Source organism: Dysidea avara, chromosome 7 (assembly GCF_963678975.1).
Source record: "Dysidea avara chromosome 7, odDysAvar1.4, whole genome shotgun sequence".
In the NCBI taxonomy this organism is placed as follows: Eukaryota; Metazoa; Porifera; class Demospongiae; order Dictyoceratida; family Dysideidae; genus Dysidea; species Dysidea avara.
Window position 1 is genome coordinate 28,191,697 of NC_089278.1, and position 15,800 is coordinate 28,207,496.

A 15,800-nucleotide genomic window follows, 5' to 3' on the forward strand; every position below is an offset into this window, starting at 1 on the left:
AAATGCATACTGGTGGCTGGAAATAGAATTTTTAAAAAATCATAAAAACTCAAAATTTCTTCTCACTCACTCACTCACTCACTCACTCACTCACTCACTCACTCACTCACTCACTCACTCACTCACTCACTCACTCACTCACTCACTCACTCACTCACTCACTCACTCACTCACTCACTCACTCACTCACTCACTCACTCACCACAGTCGCAAGCCTAGACCCCAAACGAAGCAGCGCATGGTCACTATTTTATGCCACAACAACAAACTCACTGGTGGGATGTGCCTTTGGGGTTTCAATGAGTGTATGCCCTGTACGCCTTGTCTTTTCTTTTATCTTCAACCAGGCTTCTTTTTCATCCACTGAAACCATATCAAGTCATTAATTTTCCATATCAACACTTTCTTTTAAGGCACTTAGACTAAGCTACTCTACGGAGGTACCAGTCCCACGATAGGTCACAAGATCACACCCATTCTTTGTTTTACGTATTACCGATCTATCGATTGAGACCACGATGACCATGCCTCTTTTATGCTAGCTGTATTTATGACCACACACCTTCAAATTGGTAGGCTGATTCGAGATACTCTAGTCTAATAATCAATTGAAATCATGATGACCACACCCCTTTTTGGGCAGGCACACATCTTTGCAGGCTGACTCGAGATACTCTAATACAACAGTTGCCCTAACAGAACGGTCATAGGTTTATAACTAGCTGTGTGTTTTAACAAAAAAACTAAACAAACTAGTATATTAAATATTATAAATTTTAAAATGAAGTAGGGATCCAAGCAATAAAAGTAGTGAAAAAAGAGATGATCAATGGTAGCTATTACAGCATAGCTCAGTGGAAATCCCTACTTTGGCATGGTTTAACAATTATTTTGTGTTCTGTAACAAAATATTTGGTCCGGGTGCATAAATGGTCCGGCCGGACCACATATGCTCGACATAAATGGTCCAGTCGGACCAGCTGTGACAACAAAAATGGTCCTACCCGAGAAAAACTGGTCCGGGTTATAAAATTAATGTCAATGGTAAAGCTAAGCCACTAGTCACTAGACTCACTACTTGTCATCACGGATTAGCTATAGCTCATAGTATAATATTATACTGAGTGACAAAAATTATTGTTATAGCTACGTATACGTACCATGTAACTATTGCCGTACATAGTTTCAGCCATGTCTCTTTGACAGAGGCGTAGGCAGAACCAGGGCCACTTGGGTCCCAGGCCCTGGGTAACCATAATTGTACACTACAATAATTATAATAGCATGAAGATCGAGATACTCTAATAGAACAGTCAACGTACAGCAGTCTGGTAAATGTTCAGTAGTATATAACAGCTACAAATAAGCTGCTGAAACTAGCCACATGTTAAGTCACCCAAAATATTTTGATTGGATAAGACAAAAGTATAGATATAATTTATTATTTCTTTTTGCAGATAGATGTATAAGCTATGGCCTGTCACTATTAATTTTGCGTAAACATGAAACCTGAAGATGTCATAGAAGATGTCTTTATTATGGAACCATGAAACCTGAAGATGTCCTGAAGATGTCCTGTGTAAACATAAAACCTGAAGATGTCCTTAAACATGAAACCTGAAGATGTCTTTATTATTTCTAATTTATAGTGTCAGTCAATTTTTATATTCCGGCATACATTTTCAGGAACTACGTCGTGAACAAGGATTTAATATTTACGTTCAGTGTAGCATCAACCATATTAAATGCTTCAGATAGCTATAATTACACTGCAAATTCCTGCGTCAGCATAATTGGCAGGTGCATGCACGGCAAACTGGAGGCGGACTGTTTATGTTCAGCCTGGACCATTTATGCACTGGCATGGGTGGTCCGGGGGGACCAGTTATGTAAGCACAAGTGGTCCGGTCGGACCATTTGTGACAGCATAAATGGTCCGCTCGGACCTTATATGCCCGGACCATTTGTGTGCTGACAGTTCAATGCCAAAGTAGCTAGGGATTATGCTGTAATAGCTACCATTGTTCATCTCTAGTTTCACTACTTTTTATCGCTTGGATCCCTACTTAATTTTTTAAATTTATAATTTTTAATATACTAGTGTTTATAATAAGAATCATATGAGTTTTCCATTGTGACTTGATTGGTTGGAATTAGGGCTGGGACAAAGCTTTTAATGTTTCGTGGGTTTGAAGGTTAAGTAAACTTCGAATTATATAAAAGTATCCTTTGAAGCTTCGTAATGCACTCAAAGCCTATGAAAGAATTACAAATAAATGCCATTATCTTTATTGCAGCTACTTATGTGATCGATGTTTGTCTCTTTGCAATTGATCTTCATGTGTCACACTCACTTTTAAGCTATTGAAGTTTAGCTTGCTACTGTAGTTGTAGCCTTGTACAGCTTATAAAGTGATAAGTAGTGCATGGAAAACATCCTTTTAGCCCTTAGTATGTGTTTACCTATGCATGATTGCAATATAGCAGACACACCCATTTCACAATCAATCGATTGCATAATTCGGTACTACTGCTATGCACTTTACAAATGCGGGGATTAGAAAGATAAAACTTCAGAAGGATGTGTATAAATGCAAGAAAACCTGTAACTTGTATAGTTAACACTGAAGTTTCGAAAGTTCGAACATTTTATTAATGAATATTCGAAGACAAATTTCAATATTTGTCTCAGCCCTAGTTGAAATATCCTATGCCAATAAAGTTTCCACAGCAAAACAGGTTAATTCAGACACTACAAAGCTACAGATATGTAACAAAGCTGACCTAACTTTAGCAGCAGCACCTGACTTTACTGAGTTTATTGTTATTGTACATGTAAATATTAATTAATGTAGTCACCTGATGATGTAACATAGTCATGTGATGTAATGTAGTCACCTGATGTTCTAGTATAAAAGGTATATGCTGTTTTAAATCATTGGAATCTTAAATCATTGAGTCTTTAGGTAGTTCTGTTGTGATAAGCTCTGCAGGCGACTTTTGGGGCTTACCGGGCAGGCGAAAACCCTTACAACAGAGGTCCTACCAAGATAGGAGTGAATTGACAAGACTCCACTTACTTTGCTGGGGGCAGGCGAAAACCCTTACAGTGGAGGTCCTACCAAGATAGGAGTGAATGGACAAGACTTCACTTACTTTGCTGGAGCGGACTCCCTTACAGACAGTGAGTAATAAGGCTTTAGATTAGTCCATAAATTGGCCATAGTGGATATTTGTCAATTAAGTTTAGGACAGAAATGGAACTTTCAGGTTGTAGAGAAGCTTATCCTCTGAATTCTAGGCATATTGGCATTGAACTATGGCATTTATTGGCTCAATCTTTAGATTTACCTGTCACTGGAACCAGCCCTGACCTTCAAGTCATGGTGGAAGGGAAATTAAGGGAACTGGAGAGGGATCCTGCAAATGTGCAACTAGTAATCAAAGAAATTTCAAATGGACTACAGAGGTTAGAAGCTACATGATGAAGGTGGAGCATTCCTTGGAAGTTTCAGTGCCAAATGAACGCACAACTTTAGCTCCTGCTAGTTCTTGTCCCTCATTGGCAAGCTCAAGAGAGAGAGTGTGTTGGATGAACCTACTGACACAGGATTACATGAAGCCTTGGAGAATGCCAATGCTGAGATTTGCTCACTTAAGACAGTTATCAGAGAAACAGAGGTTAGCTTTAATGGAGTGTAAGTGTTTGCTTTCAGACACTGAGGAGAAAGTAACAGAGCTGGCCCTTAAGAATTAGCAGTTGACCAAGATAGTTTCTGAGACTGAGGCGAGAGAGACAAAGCTGGCTCTTGAGAACTAGCAGCCTACAGAATTTCTTGCTGGAACTGAGTAAAAATGACCAAGTTAGTTTTGGAATGTGAACAGTTAGGAAAATATTCTTCAGGTTCCGAAGTGGAACGTCCTAAACATGAACTTCTACAGGCTAAGGTTAGAATTAAGGAGTTGTGGAAAGACATGTGTGATCTGATCCGTAAGCTTGACTATGCTTTGTGGGAGAGGGACAATGAACCAGAGTCTCTAAAGAAACAGACAGGAATGAAGAGTGCTGTGACTATGTTGCTTGCAACTGAGCAGACAGGCTCTTACTCTCCTCTACTATTGATCTCCACAGAAATACCTTTTTGCCCAATCAAGCTGTTCCGGTTCTTTCTCAACATGTATCCACTGCTGTTGACAAGCCTGCCAGCAATGGAGTCACAACATCATCAAAGCTACTTACTAAAGGCAGTCTCAAATGCTGCCAACAATGGAGTCAGGACCACCTGTACAGGTACCCCCCTTAAGTTGTTTTACTTTCTGTGTCATTTTATACAGGGCTACCTAGTATTGTCTCTAGTAATCCTGTAAGGACTGTGTCTACAATGATGCCCCATGTTTGGAATGTGCCATGCCCTGGGTTGTACATGAGTACTGCTGTTTCTAGCAGCCTGTCAGTAACACAAGCAGCCCACTCAGTCTCACTGAGTGACACTTCAGTGCAGCGTCAAGGTAAAGTCCATCCAATAGATAATTTCACTGGGGAAGATGCTCAAACCCATTTTGATGATTGGTTACCAACATTGGAAAGAATATCTGGACTGATAGTGAAGCGCTTATGCAGTTGGCTGGATATTTGCGTGGTTTGGCTTTACTTGAGTGGAATCTGGTGAGTCAAACCAAACGTGATACTTACAAGTCAGCTATTTCTGGATTGACAGAAATTAGAGATGTGTTACTCTATGATAGACTACAGGATGGCCTGCAAACTGATCTCGTTAGTAAAGCTCCAGTCATCTCCGGAGCCCAAAGCTATAAAGAGCTTTGCATAGCTGCAAAAAATGAAGAGAGATGGCTTGCAGAATTGAAGCGGAAAAAACAGTATACTAAAGAGTTTTCTACCCAGTTTTCATACCCACAGACTAAGAAAAATAGTCAACAGCAGGATTCAGGAACAAAAAGGGATGACAAGAAAAACAAAACTAGGGACCCGCCGATTATGCTCATAATTTTACCTATTATGCTATGCTGCACTGCTCAAAAATTTACCTATTATGCTTACATTTACGCTCAATACTTACCTATTATGCTCAAATTATGCCCAGTTTATGGATAAATAATAAGTACCTGAAGCACAAACTTACTTGTCAAAATGCACATCACAGAAAAGATCGATATACTCTAATAGAACAGTCAGCTATGTGATTTTTCTATTAGAGTTACTGACTGTTCTATTAGAGTATATCGATCTTTCTGGGATATTTATTTTTATAAGCAAGAATTCATACTGTTACAAAATATTCTACCTATTATGCTAGCATTATGCTCAATGCTTTCAGGTACCTATTATGCTCATAACTATGCCAGCAAAATCGGCGGGTCCCTAAACAAAACCCCATTTCAAAGGCAGGTTAGATGTTACGTATGTGATAGTCCTCATCACCTTGCTCATGATTGTAAAGCTAACAAGAGTGAGTCACGGAAGGAAAAACTGGCTAGTCAGAACTGAAGACAAGCCCATAGAGATATCTACGAACAATTTTTTAAAGATAGTTGATTCCTTGTTCCCACCCATTGAGGCCTCAGTGTCCACAGTCCAAGACAAGGAAGTTACGCAGACTACTACTGGTACTCCTAAGAGCATTGAGGTACAGATTGAGGGACTACCAATCAGAGGAATTATAGATACTGGCTCCGACATCACGATACTTAGTGGAACTGCATTCCAAGAAATTGTTACAGCTTGTGGAATTAAAAGGGAGCAGTTTAAACCACCTGATACAACCGCTTGTAGTTATGGGCACCAACCATTGAAGTTGGATGGACAACTGGACTTACAGGTCAAATTTGGTGAGAAGTCAATGTGTGAAAGAGTGTATATTAAGTTAGATGCACCTGATGCATTACTACTGTCTGAGAATGTGTGTTGTAAGCTAAATATTGCTACTTACCATCCTGATGTCCAATCAGTTCTTCCAGCTACAGATCAGAATAAGATGAAGAAAAACAACAAGAAAACCAGGATCAGTCTTATCCAGACTGTTTGCTTACCTGCTGATAGTTCGGCCTTGGTTCAGGTGGAAGTTAAGGAGTCAATAAATACTACTTACCTTATGTTGGAACTTGACCGGTCATGACACACTTATGGTAAACGATTGTCTAATAAGGAATGATGGAAGTGGTAGTGTACCAATTATTGTATTTTTAACACTAGCTTGTGTACTCAAGTGCTAAAGGAAGGTATGTATTTGGGGAAGGCTGCTAAAGTTGATTGATTCATGCCAAGGCAGATGAGATTGATAGTCATCATTCTAAGGGGAAGGATGATTTGTGAGTGATGAATGTTCTAACTTTTTCAAATGAGCACATTCACTAGAGGAAGCAAGAATTAAGAAAACAAGTGAAATGTTCTTCTAATTCTCAGGTGTTGTCTTTGGTAGAAATGGACAAACTACTTGCCACCCTAAAGGAGTATCATCACATATTTTCAATTGCTGAAGGAGAAAGAGGAGAGAACAGTCTGGTAGACTTCAACATAAACACTAATGGTGCGACTCCTATCAAGCAAGCCACACAATGAGTTCCATTTGCAGCTCGAGAGGAGATTGCTGTACAGCTGAGCAAGATACAAGAGGAAGAAGTCATACAGGCATCAAAGAGTCCATGGGCAAGCCTAGTAGTGTTAGTAAAGAAGCGTGGTCACTCATTAAGATTTTGCATCGATTATAGAGCACTCAACGCAGTTACCAAGCCTGAGGTGTTTCCACTGCCATGGATAGATGATCTGTTCAACAAATTGGGTCGGTCCAAGTAATTCACAACATTAGATTTGAAGTCTGGCTACTGGCAGATAAGAGTGGGTACTTCTAGCCAGGAGAAGACAGCTTTTGTGACTCAATAGAGGGTTGTATGAATTTTGTGTTATGCCCTTTTGCGTCAAGAATGCACCTTCTGTTTTTCAAAGGTTAATGCAGAGTTTGCTGTTGGGTTTAAAGAAGGACACTGAACAGGAATCTATGGATGTGTACTTGGATAACATTATTGTGTTTTCCAGAACATTCACTGATCATTTGATTCAACTGCAAAGGGTATTTGAGTGTTTGAAGGAAGCAGGATTGAAACTTAATCCTCAGAAATGCAGGTTCTGTTGTTCGAAGTGGAGTATTTAGGACATCTTGTCACTCCTAGTGGTTTTAAACCCAATATCAGGAACATAGAAGCAGTGAAAAACTTTCCAGTTCCCACAACTTTGAAAGAACTTAGGCAAATTTTAGGGTTGATATCACATTATAGGAGATTTGTCAAAGGCTGCTCTTCCTTAGCAAAGCCGTTGTATGCCCTAACAAGGAAGGATGCACCATATCACTGGACAGCAGAATATGAGTCTGACTTTAATTACCTAAAGTCTTGTTTAATACCCAGACTTTGACAGGGATTTTGTACTGGAGACGAATGCAAGTGTTTTGGGATTGGGAATGATTCTATCACAAGTTCAAGATGATGGGAAGTTGCATCCCCTAGCATATACTAGTCACTTTCTCTCAAAGTTTGAGAATTATCCAGTTACAGAATTGAAGACATTGGCAGTAATATGGGGAAATCACCCACTTTCGGTATTACTTGTATGGACACCAAGTGGTCATGCTGCGGTAAAGGCAGTATTGGGGACTCCTAACCTCACAGGCAAGCATGCTCGGTGGTGGAGCAGGGTCCATGGTAGTGGTGTTGGAAGATTAGAGATTATACATAGAGCTGGGAAGGAAAACTGTCATGCTGATGCACTGTCCCATCAGCCCAGCTTACCTGCACCTGAGGAATAGGATGGAGGACTAGAAGTACAAGTAGCCAAGATTGCCTCAAGCAGGATACCAGAGAATAAATAAACAGCCCACTGACGACACAACTAAATCTAATACTTTTAGTTCACAACAGTTAGCAGATCCTGAGCTGAGTCCTATCATACTGTATTTAAGAGAAGGTGTGTTACCTGAGAATGAGAAGCAGGCACAAGAGTAACTATAACTTGTTAGGTCTCTTGAATTTGAAAGTGCTTATAAATATGATATTGAGTGATATTCTAAAAAAATCTAGTTTGTTAGGGTTGGGTCATATACCAGTATGATTGTAAAACTGCTTCTTGTTGCAGTTACATATTTACACATGTTAACAGTGCCATAATATACTTGTCAATTAGTATTACGGCCTCCTTATACCAGTAAACAAGCCTATCCCATGCACTGCAGCATGCAAAAAAATGCACTAATTTATCAAAAAGTGCATTTTAAATAAAGTACACATTAGGGCAAACAGTGCTTTATTGCCCACAAAGAGTGGGCAAGAGTGGGCAATAAAACACAGTTTCCCACGTGCCTTAGTGCAGGTTAATAGCTTGCAACACTCATGCTAGTACGACTAATCACCCAAGCCGGTGAAGGCTGATAGCCTCGCCGGGCTGAGTGATCAATAACCCCAGCCAATGCGAGTTCTACCATTGGATTGCTTATATTGACATACCTAAATGCTTCGATGATAGGTGGGAGAAGGTAAATTGTTGTTATGTTTGTTAATGTAAATGGACAAGTCCTGGAGATATCACGGAAATACTTCATGATAGAATCAATTGTGGGTTTTGACTACAACCTGCCAGAATATGTGATGAACATTTACTATGCCAAAATATGGTGAACTATGCGTGAGTTACTTTGTTAAACTAGTTTGTGTGCATTCAGGCTGCTAATAGTCTGTGCAACATGTGTTAATTACGAGTCCTAGTGTATGGTGAAGCTACACAACTAGAAAGTTCCATAAATTATTTAAAGCATTGCCTCACTCATGCTATATGAAAAATAAAGCACTTGGTGCTTGGCCTCAATGCTAATAAAGCACTCAGCTTTACCTCATACTTTATTATCATCTCAGCTGCGCACCTTATACTTTATTTTTCATATAGCACTCAAGGCAATGCTTTAAAATATACATAAAGTATGATAGTACTGTACAGTAGGAATCACAAAGGTCATGGCCCATGAAAAGCATCACACAAAAACCACCTCACTTTTCCCTGATAACTCTTCCCTGATAACAATGAGGCAGTATTGGTTAGGTAAAACTAAGCCCAATTAACAAGCCTCCAGATCAACCTGAAATGCTTTCAAAAGGTTGCTATGGAATTTAAAAAAAACTTACAAAATTACTAAACAGAATTTTCTAGTCACTGATAGAGCTGTACTGATATGGGTTTTTGGCATGTACTAATATCCGATATGGATACCACCAAAAAAAGCTGATAACCGATAGTCGATCCAACATTTGCATTACAAACAAAAGTCATAGATAATCTAGGCAAAAGTGTACATTTACCTGCTCTACAACAACATGCGGATATATTCATTGCTCACCCTATGCCTGTGGTGATAGTGGCTTGGGTTTCTATTGTGCAATCCAGACAATTAAGCACCCACAAACATTTTTATGCATACTCCCATGAAGCGTTTAACAAATATTTCTGCATTAGGCCACATTTTATTGGCTTATGCAAAGGCTGGCACAGTAGGTTTCCTTGGTTATCCTGTGACTGTTCTTATATATTACAAAGTTACTATGTAACTGCTTCATTTGAGACTGACAAATTTTCCAGCAACAAACACTAGAATCATGTGTATTTGTATGGCTTCACATAGCTTAGCATTTGCTGTACAGGGATCAATAAGCCACTGCCACTAAACAGCAGCCAATATAATCCGTGTATGTACAAACTATTGCTATATAAATATCAGTAGCGATATCGGTCCTCTTACTGGTCTGTACCAATACCGATATTGGTTAAAAATGCCATATCGGTGGCTGATATTTTGGCCGATCGAATTATCTCTACAGCTGTAGTCACTGACTGACTGATTGACTGACAGACAGACTGACTGATGCCTTCAGACAAGCATAACTTAATAACTACTCAGGCTACAGGCTTGATTTTTCACTGCTCAATGTCGCTTCAGCTGGACATGCATTCGTTAAAGGCTTGATTTTTTCACTGCTCAATGTCGCTTCAGCTGGACATGCATTCTTCATAGACTTACCAGTGTCCTACTTTGTGTCCCATTCATCTTTGCTGACAGCAAAAGGTGTTGATGTGGTGGCAGGGCTGCCCACAGGGGGGGCAACTGGGGCATTTTGCCCTGGGCCCCAGCCTGAAAGGGACCCCCAGGAGGTCCCATGAAGGGCCCCTTGAATACCTGTTTAAAAGCTCGATATACTCCAATAGAGCAGTCAGATCTAAATACTCTAATAGAGCAGTCACAGTATTCTTCAAAGAAGCAGTGTAGCAAGCGATATGGTTGGTGAGGGGTAGTTATTGTCTTTGTTAGCAGGTTATGAACTTTTTTTTTTGGTCTTCAACTTACAGCTTGGGTGAAGTTGTGATTCAGAATGGAAACCTCCTTGCCTCTGGGGCCCCACTTTAATTCTTTGCTCTGGGCCCCTTAATTTCTCTGGGCGGCCCTGTGTGGTGATAGCGCATGATGGCTTTTCTTCATAACGGAAATTGTCTGTATTTTTTATAGTGATTGTAGAGGTATTGTTTTGAACAGTTCTTGATTCATAATGCTGTACTATGGGTTGAACATAGCTGACAACGAAGCATTATATAATGAAGCATTATGGATATTTCACTTTTTAGACAATAATTGATAGCTGGGGAATGCAATGCCTTTTGATGTGGTATGCGCGGGTTAACCCTTTATTACCGAAGTTTTTTTTATAAAACCGCAAGTGTGAAAACTTTTATGGCTTGTGTGAAATGTGGGCGATACGAGTGGACCCCACCCATTAATTAACCCATCAAGCTATATACCGTTTGATAGCCAACTCTCTCTTCTACCAACACAGCTAGAATACTTACAGATCACACACACAACTCACGCGCTATGAAGCGAAGAAAGCGTATCTTCTCCGTATCGCCATGGCATTGAAAGATGGGCGCCGCCATCTTACTAATCAACGCGATGACATCACACTATTTATTTTTAGAATCCTTATCACGTGGGGAATGGAGTAACTCCAACTAAAGCCTCCTAGTAGCAGGGAGAAGGCGAACATGGAGTTTTAAACAGGTATTATTGTTTTGTATACGCTATTTTATATTGCCAAGTGCCATAACTTGCCCATGCTTCTTCCTATCGCCGAACGGTAAACTTCATTAAAAACGCCCGGTCCTTCTGAGCAGTTTGGTAGCAATTTCAGCTTCGTAGCCCCTAGGAAAAAGGAGTTATGGCTCCGTTTATAAAGGGCACTCGTTATGGCAATATATTAGCCATTCGATAATAAAGGGTTAACCAGTCATAATAAACTTTATTTTACAAAAAAATGTTAGCAAACAGGTACACAAAAAAGTTGGAACTTCTCAACTGCAGTTAGAACCAAAGCATATCAATAAGCCATAATGAAGTCAGAAGAAATAATGGCGACCTCTATTTAGGGGACTCTAATCTTTTCAAGTACAGGTGATATTGGGTGACAAATGAAGACCGATTGTTTGTGTGATCTAGGAAGAAGATATTGAGCTAAAACTAACAGGTATGGGTATAACACAGCAGAATAAAATCATTTACGTGGGTTTTGAAAATTTCAGCTGGTTTTGAAGATTGAGTAGAAACAACAATCCTTTATATAAGTTGTAACCATACCTGGTAATTTCGCTTCAATCTCATCCTTTATTAACAATAAATGGTTCATGAAAAACTTGTCATCATAGGACGCAATACTCGAAAATATAAGAGTACCCCAAATAGAAAACCAATGTGACGTCATTATGGAAAAGGCTTATAAAAAGTACTAATACAATCTGATTAGTGCACAATATTAAATCACAGTAAAATCTTTTGTGTACCTTTTATATTACAAGTGATCCAGGTGGTAGCATACCAGGTGGTAGCATACCAGGTGGTAGCATACCAACTGGATCAGCACTACTGACACTTGTGGGATAAACAGTCTGGCTTTTCATAGACAGAACAAGGGAGTTATGCATGATTTCTCAAAAATCCAAAGGCAATATGTTGTCACGCCTACAGGGTAAACTACTTAATGGAATAACTTGAAAATCGGTTTGTATATGGAGTAACTATTGTGGTGCAAGCCTTTATAAATTGATTACTAGCTATAATAGTCATTTATGATTCATTTGATTTATATGCTTTCTTTGGTTAGCAATCAGTGGCATCTCCTAGCCTCACCCCAGACCACAAGGGTCTGTTGAACCACAATACAAACTCTCAGTGACATACATTACAAAGAAATTCATCGATCAACAATCATCATTGACAACACCTCTGATGTTATTTACATATTCCTATACTTTAACATGACAAGAACGCATTTTGTTCCTTATTACTGTCTTCCTAGTCTACCAATGGTTCTTTAGTATAGCATTATGGGTCCTAAGCAGCACCCCATCATCAATAAAGATTTGGCTAATGCCGCATAATTATGTAATGTAATATATGTAGATGTTGTAAGGCTTTGCCTTTAGTTACAGTCAAGTGTTTCTATTGCACGTCACCAGACCCCAAGACAAGACTAGGCATCTTCATAAGTCAAGCTGGTTTTTCCAACCTCCTTGTGATAGTAAACAACTTCACCCATACAGATATACGTATAGGGTGCTTGAATTTGAATTGTGTCAATATTGTGATAGTTGCAATTATTTTGATAATAAGGTCCGCAATAACCTTGGGAGATTATTATGCTTCAAGTGTGCTCAGGTTTGGCCCATAATGCCTGGTACTGATGAAAGCCGGAATGAAACGGAACGGAATGGCCGGAATCAATCAGGGCACGCGCCAAGTTTAAAATCATTTTAAACAGATTGTGCAGTTTCCAACTGTCACACAATAACTAGAATTGTGCTAGAATTAATTTGTTTCTGTTTATAGGTATGCTAGTAATCGTTCGCTTGAAAGTTCTATTAAATACTCACCACGTGACAAGGTGTGCATAAATAAAATCCATTCAGTTTAGTTTAATCCTCATGTAAAAGTACTTCCTTACCATTCCAAAAGGTAAACTACAGTAGTATTTTCATGTTGTAGCAGTATTCAAGCCTTTTAGTATAAGTGTCGCTGGTTCTCTGAAGGGACTATAATTCTACCATTATTGGCAGCGATTTACGACAGATAGCAAACTGCAGTATGTTACGTTAACAGTGCTTACAAAAAATAGTTTAACAGCTTAGCTAAATGATCGTTGTTCAGCTGAGACGACTGTACAATGCATTCTTGCTGTGGGCATTAAATAGAGCCATCGAGCAAATGACTTCTAGCATGTCTATAACAGAAGAAAACTAATTCTAGCACAATTCTAGTTATTTGTGGAGGTTGGAAACAGTGCACAATCTGTTAAAACCATTTTTTAAACTTGGTGTGTGCCCCTATTGATTCCGTTCCATTCCGGGTTTCATCAGTACCCCATAATGCCACTGCTATAATTGTATCTTGACCACTGTAGTATCTAATGTACCTCTATGCTATATATCCACATGTGGTGACTGTTTTATTAGAGCATCTTCACTTTTCCCTTAACAAGAGACCATATAGCAAAATGTGATATTTTATTTTATGTGCCCATTTATTAATTTGGTATATACAAACTGTGCAGAATTTGCAGCTCCTGATACAAAATACACAAAATGCACCTATTATGTTGGCATTATGCTCAATGTGTTTGCCTACCTATTGCACCTATGTATAATTGTGCTGGTGTATTTGGTGCAGACTGTAACGTTGCTTTAAAGATGAAGGGGTCATACAAACATTTTGTGTAGTAAAATAAAACTACACACAAGATAACCCACCAAATGTAATATGGGAGCTAGTTAGGATGTAGTACATATGTAATAGTTCATGTGATGTGTTTGGAATACATTCTCACCTGATCATACTGTGAGATATCCATGTTGTGTTTCTTGACAAAATACCACACAACTGAACTCTGATCATTAATCTCTGCTACTTTTAGGGGAGTCCAACCATCCTACACATATGATACAATGACACATGTGAATGTTTATTCCTTCCAATTACAAATAACATGTACACATACCACAAGTTATTTCAGATCAAGTATGTGATATGTCTCCATCACATGGTACTTAGCCAGGAGGGGTTCAAATGGATTTAGGATGTTTTAGTTTATATAATAGTAGAATCATTACACAGTTTTCTGAATCAGAAAGTATTAGCAGTGGTTTCTCATTATGATAACTACATGATTTACTGTATGTAATTCTGAATGAAAAAGATATGGACGAATATTAAACGATTGAATATTGTAATAAATCAGTCAGTATAACTACTTTATTATAATTGCCACTCAGTTGTAATGGGACTATGTACCTAGACATTAGATCACCCAGCGGAAAATCTCTTTAATGATTCTGTGCACATTTAAGCATTAACATAAGTGTCTAAAAAGAAGAAAGTAAATACAGTAGAATCTTGTTAGTAGGTGCATGCACAAAATAAATTTTTGAATGGATTTTTTGGTCAAATTTACTAAGATAGTTAAGCACAAGCACTTATAAATGACCACAAGTAGTTTCTGCTAGGAGAGCATTATTCATGCCTGCCTAATTATTCAAGTGATTGAATACCATTTCTCAGTCAATTAGTACATTTGTTTTTGTGAAGGAAACGGAATCCTTGTAGGAGTAGGGTGCAGCTATCATGTTATTACAGGTGGTCAAGAAGTTGCTAGACACATTGCTGGCAAAGCATCAAGTGGACTCTTCTGCTTCCAAATTACATAGCATGAGCTTTTAGAAGCAATTTCAACTATACGAAACAAACAGGTGTCTAGTATAAGTATACTGTACAGCAGGTTATTGCTGTGAGGTTTAAATCCGCCATTAAAATAGCCTCCAGCATTAATTTCTGTGATGGCAAAATCTGTGAGACAACAATAATTTCTCTATAAATCTACGGATCTGGCAAAAAGTTACGAAAACGTATTAAGAACATACAGTACAAGGTTTAGCTTTGCAAAAATCAATCTGCCAGCAGAAACGTTTGTGAGTTAAATGGATGTCACACATATAATACATGTAACCCGCTGTATGGTACTGTGCGTACTTAACCTAAATAATCATGTGTGCCAAATTACAGTACAGTACAGGCTACTTATAATTTCACACACAAGTGGCATTTTTTTTTGTATGGTGCCACCCATTTTTCTCCGTGGTTAAAGGCACAACCATGTGTCGGTAAAGGTACAACCACAAGTGTAGTGAGCAAAGGTAGTGCCACTTGTGGGTATAGGTGCAGCCACATGTTGGTAAAGGATATGTAAATAACAATAGTGTTGCACTGATTTGCATTTTTCACATACAATAGTGTTGTACCGATACCGATTATTTGTCTATTCTTGTAATCAATACTCTGATATTAACCGATATTCTTTAAACCTTCAGAACAGGAGAGGAGGAGCAGAAAATCACCTAAAGGTTATGTATGTGATTGTAATCAATACAATTAATCATGTGGGCGGCCGACTTTTACAATGTTTGGTAAAGTTTTGCCACTAACCCCTTTCATGGAAAAAGAAGCCAAGTAGTTATAAAACAGCTAAGCCAGTTTATCAAACACTGTTTTTAGTGGGATTCCAGACTCTTTGTGAAATGTGATTGACTAATTGCGTGGGTGGCCGACAGACCATATGCATGCTAAGATGTGGTCCAGCAAAAAGTTGCTACCACTTCAGATTTCAGGACATTTTACAGGAAATTTCGTGGGTAGATTATGGGAAAGTTTGGG

At 38.8% G+C, this 15,800-nt stretch overlaps 1 protein-coding gene across 1 annotated transcript in view; it reads right to left on the reverse strand.

The window, feature by feature from the left end:
- The window catches only part of LOC136260528 (uncharacterized), a 35,433-nt gene extending 21,421 nt beyond the window's left edge, over window positions 1-14,012 (reverse strand). Inside the window, exon 1 of the mRNA XM_066054288.1 lies at window positions 13,921-14,012. Within this exon, the coding sequence (XP_065910360.1) occupies window positions 13,921-13,944 (24 nt within the window). The 5' untranslated portion in view covers window positions 13,945-14,012. The remainder of the gene's footprint in view (window positions 1-13,920) is intronic.
- Window positions 14,013-15,800: the final 1,788 nt, after the last annotated feature.